This window comes from Mycena indigotica, assembly GCF_014461135.1.
Source record: "Mycena indigotica strain 171206Taipei chromosome Unknown Mind.scaff0007, whole genome shotgun sequence".
Classification (NCBI taxonomy): Eukaryota; Fungi; Basidiomycota; class Agaricomycetes; order Agaricales; family Mycenaceae; genus Mycena; species Mycena indigotica.
Window position 1 is genome coordinate 3,174,227 of NW_023503006.1, and position 13,452 is coordinate 3,187,678.

Here is a 13,452-nt window from a genome sequence, read left to right on the forward strand (position 1 = left end):
TTCAGTTGCCGCTCAACATTTTTAGCAACCATCGAACCCTTTCGACAAGTCATGATGGAAGGAGAACAAGGGCAGAGTACGCCCACATATACATCCATCAGCCTTGCCCACAAGACGGCTTTTTACGAGCAACCTCCTTGGATTTGAACCAATGGAGCTCAACGGCGACATAGCCACTCTCAACAAGCGCATACGTGCCCTGCCACCAGCTCAAGATGCAACGACTGCCATCCCCCTACTTTCTGCGGTCATTTCACTCGCATTCTTGAAAGTGGGGCGTCCCGTGAACGAGGAGAGCACCTCGAAGGAGGCTTGCGAGCGACTTCTGTTGCAAAAACCCGCTCTCTTGGGCGTATTAAAGGCCGTTCAAGCCGAGGAAGACCCATACTATGAAGCCGTCATTGATTCTCGTTCGTCATCCAGTCCTTCCCTGGTTAAACTACTTATACTGTCTCAACAGTTCCAGTCTCTCCTTTTATATCGTCTCCAGCCCGAGCCTATATGGAAGAAGTTCGGAATGAATTCCTCGCCTGCATCCAAACCGACCGCCTTTTTATTCACTGGAAAGGCATATCTCCACCTCCAAGCCCAATCTATGCGGAACAAAGTACATTGGATCACTTCGAGTCTCTTGGGTTGCGCTCGGTGGATAAAACAAGTGACTTCAACCTGTTGATGTATGACTTGGGCCGGTTCAGTAGAGATCCCGTTCTCAAGGAGCGTGTTTCTCGAATTTTTACGCCGACCAAGAACAAGTTGAGTGGTCCTTGTGTTAATTTCTCTCACTTACCAGATTCGACTCCTAGATTCCTTGTTAACGCGTCCGCATCCGGCAAAACTCGTCTATGTTATGAGGGACTATGCAGCAATTGGGGTCTCTATTTCACGGCCACGGTCGATGGTGGGCTACTGGGGAGTCGTGATATGGAAGCCGCAATTCAACATTGCTCCAGCTATCAATACAGTGCGGTCTCCGCCTACGAACTCATTTCCCAGCGACTCGGCGCGGTCTTGTTGGCGCGTTTGCTATTCCTCGATTTCTACTTAGACATGGTATCTTTGAACGACGTCGCTCTGAACGACCAACACAAAATGCGCTGGCTTGATTTTCAGCTTAATCCTCGACCTGTCGACCGGGCTAGTGTCTATGGGTATTTCATGACTCTGGCCGAACTGCTCATTGAGCATGACTCAGCATATCTGGCGCAGAACATTACCGATACACTACGAAAGATTAAACGTGTCATAGGGATCGAACATAGCCTATTCATTGTTATTGATGAAGCTCAAGACGCGCTTCATCGGACTCTGATCGGTCTACCGCCCAACGAACACCGACAGCCTCTCTTGGTAGGCCTCCTCCGTGTCTGGTCCGACTTGACGAAGGGGGAATGTACTTTCATTTGTGCTGGAATTGGCATACCACAAACGATTATGGTGCCAAGCGACTCTTCCTGGCAGTGGACTTCGGACACGGGAGCATTTGATAATCCTGACATTTATGAAGCCTATGTGTCGAAATTACTTCCTCCTGTTCTTCGCGAAAGCTCTTCTGGTCGTCTACTGGTGGCACGGATGTGGCGCTGGTTAAGGGGCAGGTATTCAGCTCAACCCACTGAGCTCAACCCTGAACTGACTTGATTCGTACTAGACACCGAGTAACGGATGGATTCCTCACAATCCTTCTGTGCCACGGTCTGGACTACCCGCATTGCTGCCTCTCTGATTATATTCAAAGACTGTCGAAGTTTCGGCCCTTCGATGCTGTTGAAATTGAAAAATCGGAGAATATACCTGAATCATGGCGTTGGAGCATCCTTTTGGGAAGACTTCTCACAGATAAAGCCCCGGCGAGTATGTTTGTCGACGATCCCAATGCTTTCAAGTTGAAATCCGTTCAGACATCAAGGAATTCGTCACTGATGCGTTGTATCGATCCATGACCACTCACGAATCAACTTCATTTGGCCCCGAAAACTTAGAACTCGTCGCAAAAGGGTACGGACACTGGATAGATCGTAATTTAACGGTCGGGGCCCTGGACGAGCCATTTTTCCTTGCTGGAGCTGCTCGCACCTGGTTCCCGCGCCCACTCCCTGCGCCGATGGGAGAGCCAAATCGTTGTCCTGCTACATTTATCGGCGCACTGGGTCTCAATCCTCCGCAAACATCAAATGGACTAGCACAGTGTCTTGTGTTCTATCTGTCGCGGGTGTTGGCGACCCCGCGAGAACTCAAGGATGTCTTCAAATTCCCTCATCAAGTCCCAGCATGGGCTCGTCAGACCGCGCAGCTCGTTCGCTGGTACCGCAACGAGGAGGGCCTGCTCGTGAACTCGGCTGTTTTACCTGACTCGGGTTTGCCTTTGGCAACAAGGTGCTCAGGTTTAGACGAAACTAGAAGATGGATGGAGCATCAATATGGGACAGCGTTCTGTCTTTCATCACTTCCTAACTTCGACATTCTCTTTTCACTCCAACTGGCTGATGAGTCGTTTGTTTGGGTCAGCGTTTATGTCCGCGTTGCAGACGAGTCAATGTCTGATGCGGACTTGAGTTCGATTGTTTCCAAGCTCAACAGTGGAGAGCTCTTTCATCAGGTGAGCTTGTTTTGTGGAATGTCCGCTTGTTCTCAATGCATCTCAGGAGTCGTCGGACGTGGAGCTCGCCGCACAACTAGAAACCCAACTGCAATCGCTTCCTGGCTTAAGAGCTCGGCCTTCGCTGTTACGAGTGGTTTCAACTTATCCTGTCATGACATCAGTCGGCCGGGTAGTTGATGAGCGCACCCGGGATGTTGCCAACCTTGACCTGAAGGCTCTTCGCGGGAAAGAAGATCAAGTGATGCAAGACGAGTTGTTCTGTGCAATCATCAATGGCATTGCCGCTAGTCAGAAACGCAAATCGAGATGGGACGATGGCGCGGTACATCTGAGTCGTAAGAAGGCGAGGACGCTCGTTCCAAGTGACAACTCTAGACGCGATGAAGAGTTTGGCCTTCCAGAGCCACATTATACCTGGGATGAACGGACACCTTTTGACGAATCGGACAGTGATGATGATCACGCTCAACTACTTCCTCCTGCGTTAAAAAAGCGCAAGCCCAAGCAATCGAAAAGGAAAATTCCCGCTACTGAGCTGTCCAAACAGACCAACAAAAAGGCAAAAGGCAGAGCGACCGAACCACCTCGTCACCCTACTCGGAGAACTCATCGCAAGCTATGATATTTCCCTACGCTTTTCAGTAGTCGTTACTTAGTTTTGTCTTGCCAATTATTCAACAAGCCTTGGAGGTAACACTAGATTCTACAAGAAGTAATCTGCTGGCGGCCTCTTTGCTGGGGTACTGCTGGGTCCAATTGGTGCCGCCGAAAACACCTTATATTCCTGCCCCAAATACTCGTCCAGCTCTAATATCGACGCGACATTGCCGCAGCGGTAGCAGTAATTCGGCGCACTCCACACAGTGACGATTGTCTTGTCGAACATGAGCTTGTAGCCCTCCATCGCGAGCTGGTGGGCGCGGGCAATCAGGTCCAGCGCGTTGTTGTGGGCGAACTGTTTCGTGATGTCTGCGCCAAAGAGGTAGCCCGCGCCCCGCGGAGAGAGGCCCCAGCCTTGGATGTCGTCCGGGTCTGACCAGAGCAGGTCACACATCGGCCCGTCGTGTGGGACTTCTTGTTTCCTGTCAATAGCCCGAATCTTCACGAGTTAGTAAAGAAAAAAAGGGAACGAAAAGAAAACGCACTTGGTCGATACTGTGCAGATTCGGGCTCAGCCCGCCATGCACCCCAAACACCCGCCCGTCGACAATCGCACCCAGCGCAAGGTAGTCAAACACCTCGCAGCACCACCGCCACACATTGCTCCCCCCGTACTTCCGCTGACACTCGTCGTAGAAGCCATACACTTGCGTTATTTGTCGCGACTCGTGGTTCCCGCGGATTAGCGTTATGCGCTCTGGATACCGCACCTTGAGGGCCAGCAACAGCAGAAATGTCTCCACGCTGAAGAAGCCGCGGTCGACAAAGTCCCCTGGAGGGCAAATCAGAGTAGATAAGAGACATATCCATTCACACGCACCCATGAAGAGGTAGTTGGTATCCGGGCAGAACCCGCCAACCGTGAACAGCTCCATCAGGTCATAAAACTGGCCATGGATGTCCCCACAGATGGTCACTGGCGAGTCGATGTGCTGCACATTGCCTTCCTCCAGCAAAATCTCCCGCGCCTTGAAACACAGCCGCTTTACTTGTTCTTCAGAAATGAGTTGGCAGTCCTTGAGCTTTCCGATCTGTCTGAGCGTGTCAGAAGCTCGACCAGTGGCAAGGAGTCAGTCATAGTACTCGTCAAGATCGCTGCCCATGAAAAACACGAAGGGTCACAAAGTCACGAAAGGTCACAGTTTTTGGATTCGACAGGATTCGACAAGTATTCTACAGTTACAATTTGCTGTCTATTTTATCTATGCTTGCTGGTATTCTAGTCCGTGGTATTTAATTACAAACTTTATGCACCTCCTCCAAAAAGTCCAACATCGTACTCGCGCTCCAAGCCTGCGTGGGACAAGCATCACCACAATAAGCACCATTCTCGTTCGTAAGTTCGGGCAATCCGGCCCACGGCGAGTCGCGGATCTGTTTACGGGCAGGCAACAGTTTTTCGTGCAGACGGTGAAGCGTCTCTTGCAGGTTCCGTCCAGCCTTTTGGTCGAAATGAAGCGACGCGCGCAAGAAGTAACCCATAGGCCACATCCACGGAGGTCCACGGTGATAATTGAAGCCTTTGGCGATAGACGCGTCATTGGAGTCGTTCGAATTGTCGTAGTTGGGCCGGTATTGATGGTCGGATGAATCCAAAGTTTTCATTCCAAGCGGGTCACGAAGCAGCTTGTCCGCAATATCGAGTGCACCAACAGCGTGCTCAACATCAAAGAGCTCGGGAGCAACAGTCATCGCAATCGGGAAGTTGGGTCGAAGTTGGTAATCCGACCATTCCCGCCCAGCACCCGACCCATAAACGTCCTTATAGATACCACGACGGTTGACCAGCTTCGGGTCGAGATTGTAATTGGAGTCTTTGGATGCATCGGTTGGAATGTAGTAGCATTTTTCGAACGAGGCTTGAATCAAATCCGACCATTCCTTGTACGAGACCATGCGCTCCTTCCCGTCGATTATCGCTTTAACACCTTTGAAGGGGAACTTGCCAGAGGACGACAAGCCATCGAGCCAACGAAGGGTACTCTTCAGAAGACCGGTGATTTCGACTGGCGCGCCATCTCGCGGAGTTCCTGGAACGCCCTTGGTGCCAGCCTTAACGGATTCACCCATCTTGTCTGCGAAAGGTAAGCTTTGCTTTGAAGGAAAGCAAGACACAATTCATACCCATCCAAGTGCCGCAGTTATGAGCATTGCCGCCAGAAATCAAGCCCGTCTTCCAATCCACATCAATGTCGATGTTGAAGCCTTCAGGGTTCATCTGCATATCGAGGTTGGAACCGGCGTTGTATTCACGGAAGTGAATTCCCTGAGCATGGCGCTGCAGAATTTCTTGGATTATCTCAGCGATGGTACTTGAATACGCGTAAGCCTGAGGATCGTTCCACGCAACCCAGGTGTCGTCTTGCGGGAAACGCCGCTTTACAAGTTCAGAGAGAATTGCGAGGCCGTCTGGAGCCGAGTTGACGTAATCCTGAACATTTTGCAGCATCCACCAAGGCGAGTCACGAGAATTATATCTGCAAACAGTTAGAAATAGGGATAATGTCAATGAGTTGAGACCAACCTTGGATTGCGAACAGAATCGAGCAGGTTCGGAATCAAACCGTGCTTCAGTGTGCTCGCAAATGCCAAAATGTGCTTCTTGGCACCCTCGAAGTTCCCAGTAACCAACAGAAGCCCGCGCAACGAAATGAATACGTCTCTGCCCCAGCAACGAGCCCAGTTTGTAGCAAAATGAGGAAGTCCAGCCGCGAGAGATGGCGTTGGATTGCCAGGATCAAGCGACGCTGATTGGACAAGACCATGCATTTGGACCGCACACATAGCCAGGTCTTGGGTAAACGCATGCCCGCTCGAAACAAATTGAGAAGACTGCTCAATTACAGCAGTTCGTGCAGCCTTGTAAGCCTCTGAGATGATGAGTGCGAAATATTTCGGCCGAAGATGAGGAGGCACGTGATCCTTGATGCGATCAGAGCGTTCTTTCAGCCACTCTGCAGGCTTGACGAGTCGTGGAAGGGTTGCAGACTGCTTGAGGAGGCGTTGATTGACGTAGTCAAATGCCCACGCTCCTTCACGTAGATGTGCACAAAGGGGATGTCCAAGGTCATTGTAACGCATGATATGTCGCAGCGGATGCATCCACCCCTCAAGACCAGCATAAACGTTTTTACCCAGTCCGGGCACGTCATACACTCCAAATTCGCCACTAGTGGCGTCGCGCTCTTCCGAGTCGGCCCGATAGAGTGTCACGTTCAGGTCAATGAGATCCAAGTTCGAAAACGCCTCCATAGCACCAGAAGTGCAGAAGCTATCGAGAGACGCGTCGTAGTCATGCATTTTGGTTGCAAAAAGCATGATAGAACCAGGGGGGAAGTACTCGGGGACCGTGACTTCCGTATATGGACCCTCGCTATCAAGTCCCTGGGGAACGATGACTGAGGGCATATCCACCAGGGTAGCCTTCATTCCACAAAGAGTAGGTGAGTCCTTTGGCACTTCGTATGACGAGAAATCGATCGTATATCCGAGAACGAACTTGGCAGTTGTCCCCCGCAGTTTCATGGGGTTAACTATTGGAGTATATCAGACTGAGGAAAACAGACAGGAAGACAGCGCACTGTAACCACGGTCTTTGGAACCCTTGCTGAATGCCGTATGAGCCACGAGAAGGTATCCCTTCTGTGTTTCGGGCTGAACGCGGTGGACGACTATGTAGTCGTTTTCTTGATGAACATGTCCCTCGGTGTAACCCTCGCGAACCATCTCCATATGCAGTCCGTTCAAAGTATGCTTCATCCGGGCAATGCCGCTATTGTCCCCGAGACCAGTCAACTCGTATCGTCGCTTTTCACCGACGAGATCGAGAAGTTTGGGATAGAGGTCGTCGAAACCCTTGACAGAACCGACGGCGGAGTAACTGAACGTGACCAGGGCACCAGTCGAAAGTGCATCTTCTGCAGATCTAGAAGAAAGTCAGTCTCGTTGCGCCAAGTCAAGATGAATATTGAACCTTTTGTCAAGATATGTTTCGTTATCGTGAGTCAAGTCGTATAGGAGTGCATGAGGAGCTGAGCCGTTGAGAGGAATGACCACACAGGGACGGACTGGTCCCTTCCCTGTCGGGGAGGGTATTTCTTCCGTCCGAGTCAATGTCGCGGCATCCATAGAACCAATGGGTTTGCCAACACCATGGCGATAGATAAGGCGCGATAACTCTTTGGGGTCCCAACCATTCCCGCTCTCTCGAATCAAGCTATTGATTCCCAATTTCTTGACAAAGACCAGATCCATCTCCTCATTACCGGTGAACAGTTCAGCGCAAACATATAGGTTTGGGTTGACAACCCGAGCCGCGTCGAGCATCGCAACACCAACATGAAGCGGAGTTGAGTGACAGTTATCAATGCGGAACCCATCGAAAGTTGCAGCAAGAGACTCCACGTAAGTTGACATGTGAGACCAGAGCCATGGGTTGTCCTTGGGTCCTGAACCATAACGCAATTTGACGCAGTCTCCCCAAACGATTACTTCTCGACGAAGATAAGACTTGGAAGGAAGCTCCGCGAAGTTCTGGAGAGGATCCGCATTCCATATCCAGCCATTATTTGCGAGGGAGTATACAAGCGGGTCTGAGTTGGATTTGGATGGCGTAAGGCGCGTGAAATAAGGCTCGACAAGGGGAGAGCTCGAAATCTAGTCAGTGATCATCAATGATGGCATCAGACAACTTACGACTTGGAAATGACGCCAAGTTTGGGACCATGCTCGTCAAGACGCGTATACTTCAAACGATTCTTGATGTTTTCGACTGCTGCTTTCTTGTCGTCGTCGAATTCCTGATAGAGGGGAACGTTGATTACATCGACGATCCTTGCCCATGCGTCAACCAGCGCCGGAGTCTCCGAGAGCTCGACAAAGGCCGCCTGTACTATGCCAGCGGATACTCCTGGGTCCACATTGACACTGAAGCGGGAGGCGTACTTTCCAAGCCCTTGGATCTTTCCGGAGGCACGCAAAATCTCTGCAATTTCGACAACAGTGCGACCAGCAACGGAGGGTCCATCCCATTGAGTAATCTTCTTTGACGTCAATGCTGCCTTGATGGAGTCTTTCTCGCGGGCAACGTCTAAAACGTAGTACTGCCAGAGATTGAGATCGTTGACGACGCTTTGAATCGCATTCGTGAGGGCATCCAAATCATTGGCTGAACTGATTGTGGTAGGAAGATTTTTTGACGCAAGCTCGCTAGATAGCTGGATGATCGCCGAATCGAGTTCATGCGCAGGCGTCAAATGAGGCGAGTTTGCGGGACTGAAACCTAAACCAAGATGTAAATGGGTCCCAAAGCGAGGTGAATAACGGACCAGCCTCGGGATGGTCTACCAACCAGGCGCTGTCGTCAGCAGTATGGTTCAGAACGACGTCGGTCAAGCTGAGCAAGCCATATTGTTCTTTAGCGACCTTTAAGATCGCTTCTATTTGAGCCTTTCCACCATCTTCTTTACGGCCATCTCCAAACATCGATGGCTCGTATTTGAGCTGATTGCGGATAGAATAAGGGCTGTCGCTGTGTCCGCGTTCTTGAAGGGGCGGGTAATGGAGCATAGTGTAGCCTCGGTCCTTGGCCTCGTCAAAGAACTGGGACCATTCGGAAATAGGACCCATCCATTTCGACACGACAGTGAGGATAGAAAGGCCGTCCATAGCAAGATCTACGTCGGACTTGTCAACAACGAACGGTTTGGATGTTGGTTTGCCATCGGGAAGAACAGGGCTGCGCGACTTTACTCGCAGGATGGGGTCAATATTGAAGTAGCCCTCACGGCCTTTCACGCGCTCCCCAGGAGTATTGCCATCATGCTCGACCCAGAAAACGAATGCTCCAGCATGAGAAATGGGCAGATCGACCTGAATCGGTTTGGAAAAGTCGGTGGGGAGCCTGAAAGAAATGGAAGTTGAGGCATATACACGACAACACGACACAACGCAACATACTTGCGCTCCGTGAATTTGTCTCGACCAAACTTGCCACCATCGAGGGGGAAGTTGGTCTTGAAAACACCATTTCTAGAAGCAGGCGTGCCAGCGTCAATCGAAACGCGCAGAATGTAAGGATTGTAGGCAGGTGGGAGTCGAATGTACTGGAAAAAAATCAGTGAGTGAGAGGCAAAGGAAGTGATACGAACTGAGCGGTCCTTGGCAGGTCCACCATCGGGGTCGAGGACAAGCTCGTAAACTTGGATGGGCTTCTCGCCAACCACGCTCGACTGAAAAAATTCGATTCCCTCATCGGCAGGAGTCTTGGGCTCGACGGGACTTGATTGAGAAGAACTGGCAGACGATTTGGACTCGCCACGCTTGGGAATGGAGACAGCGGGCTTGTTCTTCGCCGACGACGCGCCTTTCTTTCCTTTGGGCATGATGGTGGGTACGAGCAAGTTTGGAAGCTGTGACTAGCGAACGAGGCCGTCCCATATAAGCCCACGATCGACGAAACATCGACGTCATTGTTTTTTGGAAGACGCGTCGGCATCAAAACTGTTACGACCGTGCAGCCGTGCACTCTCTTTTCATATCCTGTTTGTTTGTTTGTTTGTAATACGGTAATACTGCCTCTGTTGTCGGACGACTACATGTGCTTGTTACATTGCAATTACAACGGGACTCGTACTACAATACCCTCTACGGTAATCTTAACCGGCCGGGTCCTCGCTCTGCCTTTTTGTTGGTCTGTTTGGACAGCTCAGTCGACCGTGTGGCGGGAATTTTCCTTTTCGATTGCTTGCGCTTGCGCCTTTTCGATGTAGGAGGAAGTGGTTGAGCGCGATCGTCATCAGTGTCCGATTCATCAAAAGGTGTCCGTTCATCCCAGGTATAATGTGGCTCTGGAAGGTCAAACTCCTCATCCCGTTTCAGACTGTCACTTGGTACGAGCGTCCTCGCCTTCTTACGACTCAAATGCACCGCACCATCGTCCCATCTCGATTTGCGTTTCGAGCTAGCGGCAATCCCATTGATGATTGCACAGAACAACTCGTCTTGCATCACTTGGTCTTCTTTCCCGCGAAGAGCCTTCAGGTCAAGGTTGGCAACATCCCGGGTGCGCTCATCAACTACCCGGCCGACTGACATCATGACAGGATAAGTTGAAACCACTCGTAACAGCGAAGGCCGAGCTCTTAAGCCAGGAAGCGATTGCAGTTGGGTTTCTAGTTGTGTGGCCAGCTCCACGTCCGACGACTCCTGAGATGCATTGAGAACGAACAAAGATTGCCGCAACATAAGCTCACCTGGGAAAGAAGTGCACCGCTATCGAGCTTGGAAACAATTGAACTCAAGTCCGCATCAGACATTGACTCGTCTGCAACGCGGACATAAACGCTGACCCAAACAAACGACTCATCGGCCAGTTGCAGTGAAAAGAGAATGTCGAAGTTGGGAAGCGATGAAAGGCAAAATGCCGTCCCATATTCATGCTCTACCCACTTTATGGTGTCGGCTAGATCCGAGCATCTCGTTGCCAAAGGAAGAGCGGAATCAGGTAGAACAACGGAGTTGACAAGCAGTCCCTCTTCGTTGCGATACCAGCGCACGAGCTGGGCAGTCTGACGAGCCCACGCCGGTGTTTGGTGAGGAAATTTGAAGATATCCTTTAATTGCTTCGAGGCCGTAAATACTCGCGATAGGTAAAAGACAAGATAATGCGCCAGTTCATTTGATGTTTGCGGAGGATTGAGACCCAGTGCGCCGATGAACGTAGCAGGACAACGATTTGGTTCTCCCATCAGCGCAGGGAGTGGGCGTGGGAACCAGGTGCGAGCAGCTCCAGCAAGGAAAAATGGCTCGTCTAGGGCTCCGACGTTCAAAGTACGATCCGTCCAATGTCCGTACCCCTTGTCGACGAGTTCTGAGTGCTCGGGGCCGAATGAAGTCGATTCCTGGGTGGCCATGGATCGGTATAATGCATTAGTGACGAAATCTTTGATGTCTAGACTGCAATTGAGTCCACGTTCTGATGATAAGTGTCAAAACATACTTGCTGGGGCCCCGCTTGTATGAAGTTTTCCCAGTAAATTGCTCCAGTACCACCTTTCGGGAATATTCTCCGACTTTTCGATTTCAACAGCGTCGAAGGGCCGGAACCCTGATAGCCTTTGAATATAGTCGGATAGGCAGCAATGCGGATAGTCGAGACCGCTGCACAGAAGAATCGTAAGGAAACCATCCGTCAAGCGGTATCTGGCAGGAATTGGGACAAATAGAGGTTGAAGTGAAAGGATAACATACCTTCCCCTTAGCCAACGCCACATCCGTGCCACTAGTAGACGCCCAGCAGGGCTTTCCCGAAGAACAGGAGGAAGTAATTTCGAGACATAGGCCTCATATGTGTCGGGATCATCGAAAGCTCCCGTGTCCGAAGTCCACTGCCAGGAAGAGTCGTTTGGCACCATAATCGTTTGTGGTATGCCGATTCCAGCACAAATGAAAGTACACTCTCCCTTCGTCAAGTCGGACCAAACACGGAGGAGATCTACCAAAAGAGACTGGTCGTGTTTGTCGCATGGTCGACCATGTGAAGTATTGTAAAGTGCTTCTTGAGCTTCATCAATGGCAATGAATAGACTCTTCTCCATGCCTATGACCCGTTTGATCTTTCGCAGTGCATCGGTAATATTTTGCGCCAGATATGCTGAGTCATGCTCAATGAGTAGTTCAGCCAGAGCCATGAAATATCCATGGGCACTACAAACGTCGACAGGCCGAGGATTGAGTTGAAGCTCCAGCCAACGCAGCTTATGTTGGTCATCCAAGGCGGCGTCGTCCAAGGATACTACATCGAAATAAAAACTGAGGAACAGTAAACGTGCCAACAAGACTGCGCCGAATCGCTGGGAAATGAGTTCGTAGGCCGGGGTACCCCGGTGACGGATGGCAGAGCACTGGTCCATTGCGACTTGCAGGTCTAGACTGCCTAACAGCCCTCCATCAACCGTGACCGTGAAGTAAAGACCCCAATTGCTGTACAGTCCCTCGTAACACAGACGAGTTTTTCCGGATGCAGAAGCGTTCACAAGAAATCTAAGAGTTGAATTCGGTGAGACAACTAATGGCACAGAATGATCACTCAACTTGTTGTTGGTCGGCGAAAAAATCCGTGCAACGCGCTCCCTCAGAACGGAATCTCTGCTAAATCCGCCCAAGTCATACATCAAGAGGTTGAAGTCCTTTGAAACATGCATAGTTCGAAGCCCAAGCGACTTGAAGTGGTCTAATGTCTCCGGCTTCATATAGATAGCGCTTGGAGGTGGAGATGTCGCTGTCCAGGGAATAAAAAGGCGGTCAGTTTGGATACAGGCGATGAATTCATCCCGAACTTCCTCCATATAGGCACGGGCTGGTGACGATATGAATGAAGAAAGTGGAACTGTTAAGACGGTATGAGCGTCTTGACCGTGAACGAATTGGGTGAGGGGACCAACAAGAATCAATAACGGCTTGGTAGTGGGGGTCTTTCTCGAGTTGAACGGCCTTTAGTATGTGGAGGACAACGGGTTTTTGCAAAATAAGTTGCTCGCAAGCCTCCTTCGAGGTGATCTCCTCGTTCACGGGACGCCCCGCTTTCAAGAATGCAAGTGAAATGACTGCAGAAAGTAGAGGGATAGCGGTTGTTGCGTCTTGAGCTGGGGGCAGGGTACGTATGCGCTTGTTGAGAGCGGCTATGTCGGCGTCGAGCTCCATTGGTTCAAATCCAAGGACGGTGCACGTAAAAGGTTGTCTTGTGGGGGTGGTTGATTAATGTATATGTGGGCGTACTTCGCTCTTGTTCTCTTTCCATCATGGAATCTTATCGAAAGGGTCCAATAATTGTTGAGCGGCAACTGAAAGGGAAACCTTCTTTCCTGAACTTTGGGGTTGGAAACAGAGAAAAGAAGAAAGATTGGCTGACGTAAGACACGGAATCACAGTGCACATACGACTATGAATTTGTACAACACCAGCCTGACTGCAGCGACTACACATATTTGGAGACTGACTTCTTCCCTTGTTGTGTCCCTTTCTGATTCTGACGCAACTGCCGTGGCTTTGGCGCTCGTTTTCTTGGTGCAGGAGACGGACGGTGTTGCTCAGTCACACCAACAGCATCCACCGGGTCGTATTCCTCATATAAATCCTCGTCTTGTAGGTCCCATGTATAATGTGGCATTACCTCGTGCGAGCTTCCCATA

General features: G+C 50.6%; 3 protein-coding genes across 3 annotated transcripts; 1 reads left to right on the forward strand and 2 right to left on the reverse strand.

The window, feature by feature from the left end:
• Positions 1 to 151: 151 nt before the first annotated feature.
• Positions 152 to 3,224, forward strand: MIND_00876900 (uncharacterized protein; the record flags this gene model as incomplete). Its single annotated transcript, XM_037365426.1, has 6 exons — positions 152 to 410; positions 461 to 755; positions 807 to 1,598; positions 1,652 to 1,854; positions 1,902 to 2,599; positions 2,646 to 3,224. The coding sequence occupies 6 exons, from the start codon at positions 152 to 154 to the stop codon at positions 3,222 to 3,224; spliced, it is 2,826 nt and encodes a 941-aa protein (XP_037218668.1).
• Positions 3,225 to 3,305: 81 nt separating this feature from the next.
• Positions 3,306 to 9,645, reverse strand: MIND_00877000 (Glycoside hydrolase family 13 protein; the record flags this gene model as incomplete). The annotated part of the gene is made up of 12 exons (XM_037365427.1): positions 3,306 to 3,701; positions 3,748 to 4,034; positions 4,083 to 4,293; positions 4,508 to 5,337; positions 5,387 to 5,739; positions 5,787 to 6,795; positions 6,844 to 7,187; positions 7,236 to 7,910; positions 7,958 to 8,543; positions 8,590 to 9,164; positions 9,221 to 9,366; positions 9,412 to 9,645. The coding sequence occupies 12 exons, from the start codon at positions 9,643 to 9,645 to the stop codon at positions 3,306 to 3,308; spliced, it is 5,646 nt and encodes a 1,881-aa protein (XP_037218669.1).
• Positions 9,646 to 9,907: 262 nt separating this feature from the next.
• On the reverse strand, positions 9,908 to 12,964 carry MIND_00877100 (uncharacterized protein; the record flags this gene model as incomplete). Its single annotated transcript, XM_037365428.1, has 6 exons — positions 9,908 to 10,468; positions 10,516 to 11,213; positions 11,262 to 11,464; positions 11,513 to 12,304; positions 12,356 to 12,650; positions 12,706 to 12,964. The coding sequence occupies 6 exons, from the start codon at positions 12,962 to 12,964 to the stop codon at positions 9,908 to 9,910; spliced, it is 2,808 nt and encodes a 935-aa protein (XP_037218670.1).
• Positions 12,965 to 13,452: the final 488 nt, after the last annotated feature.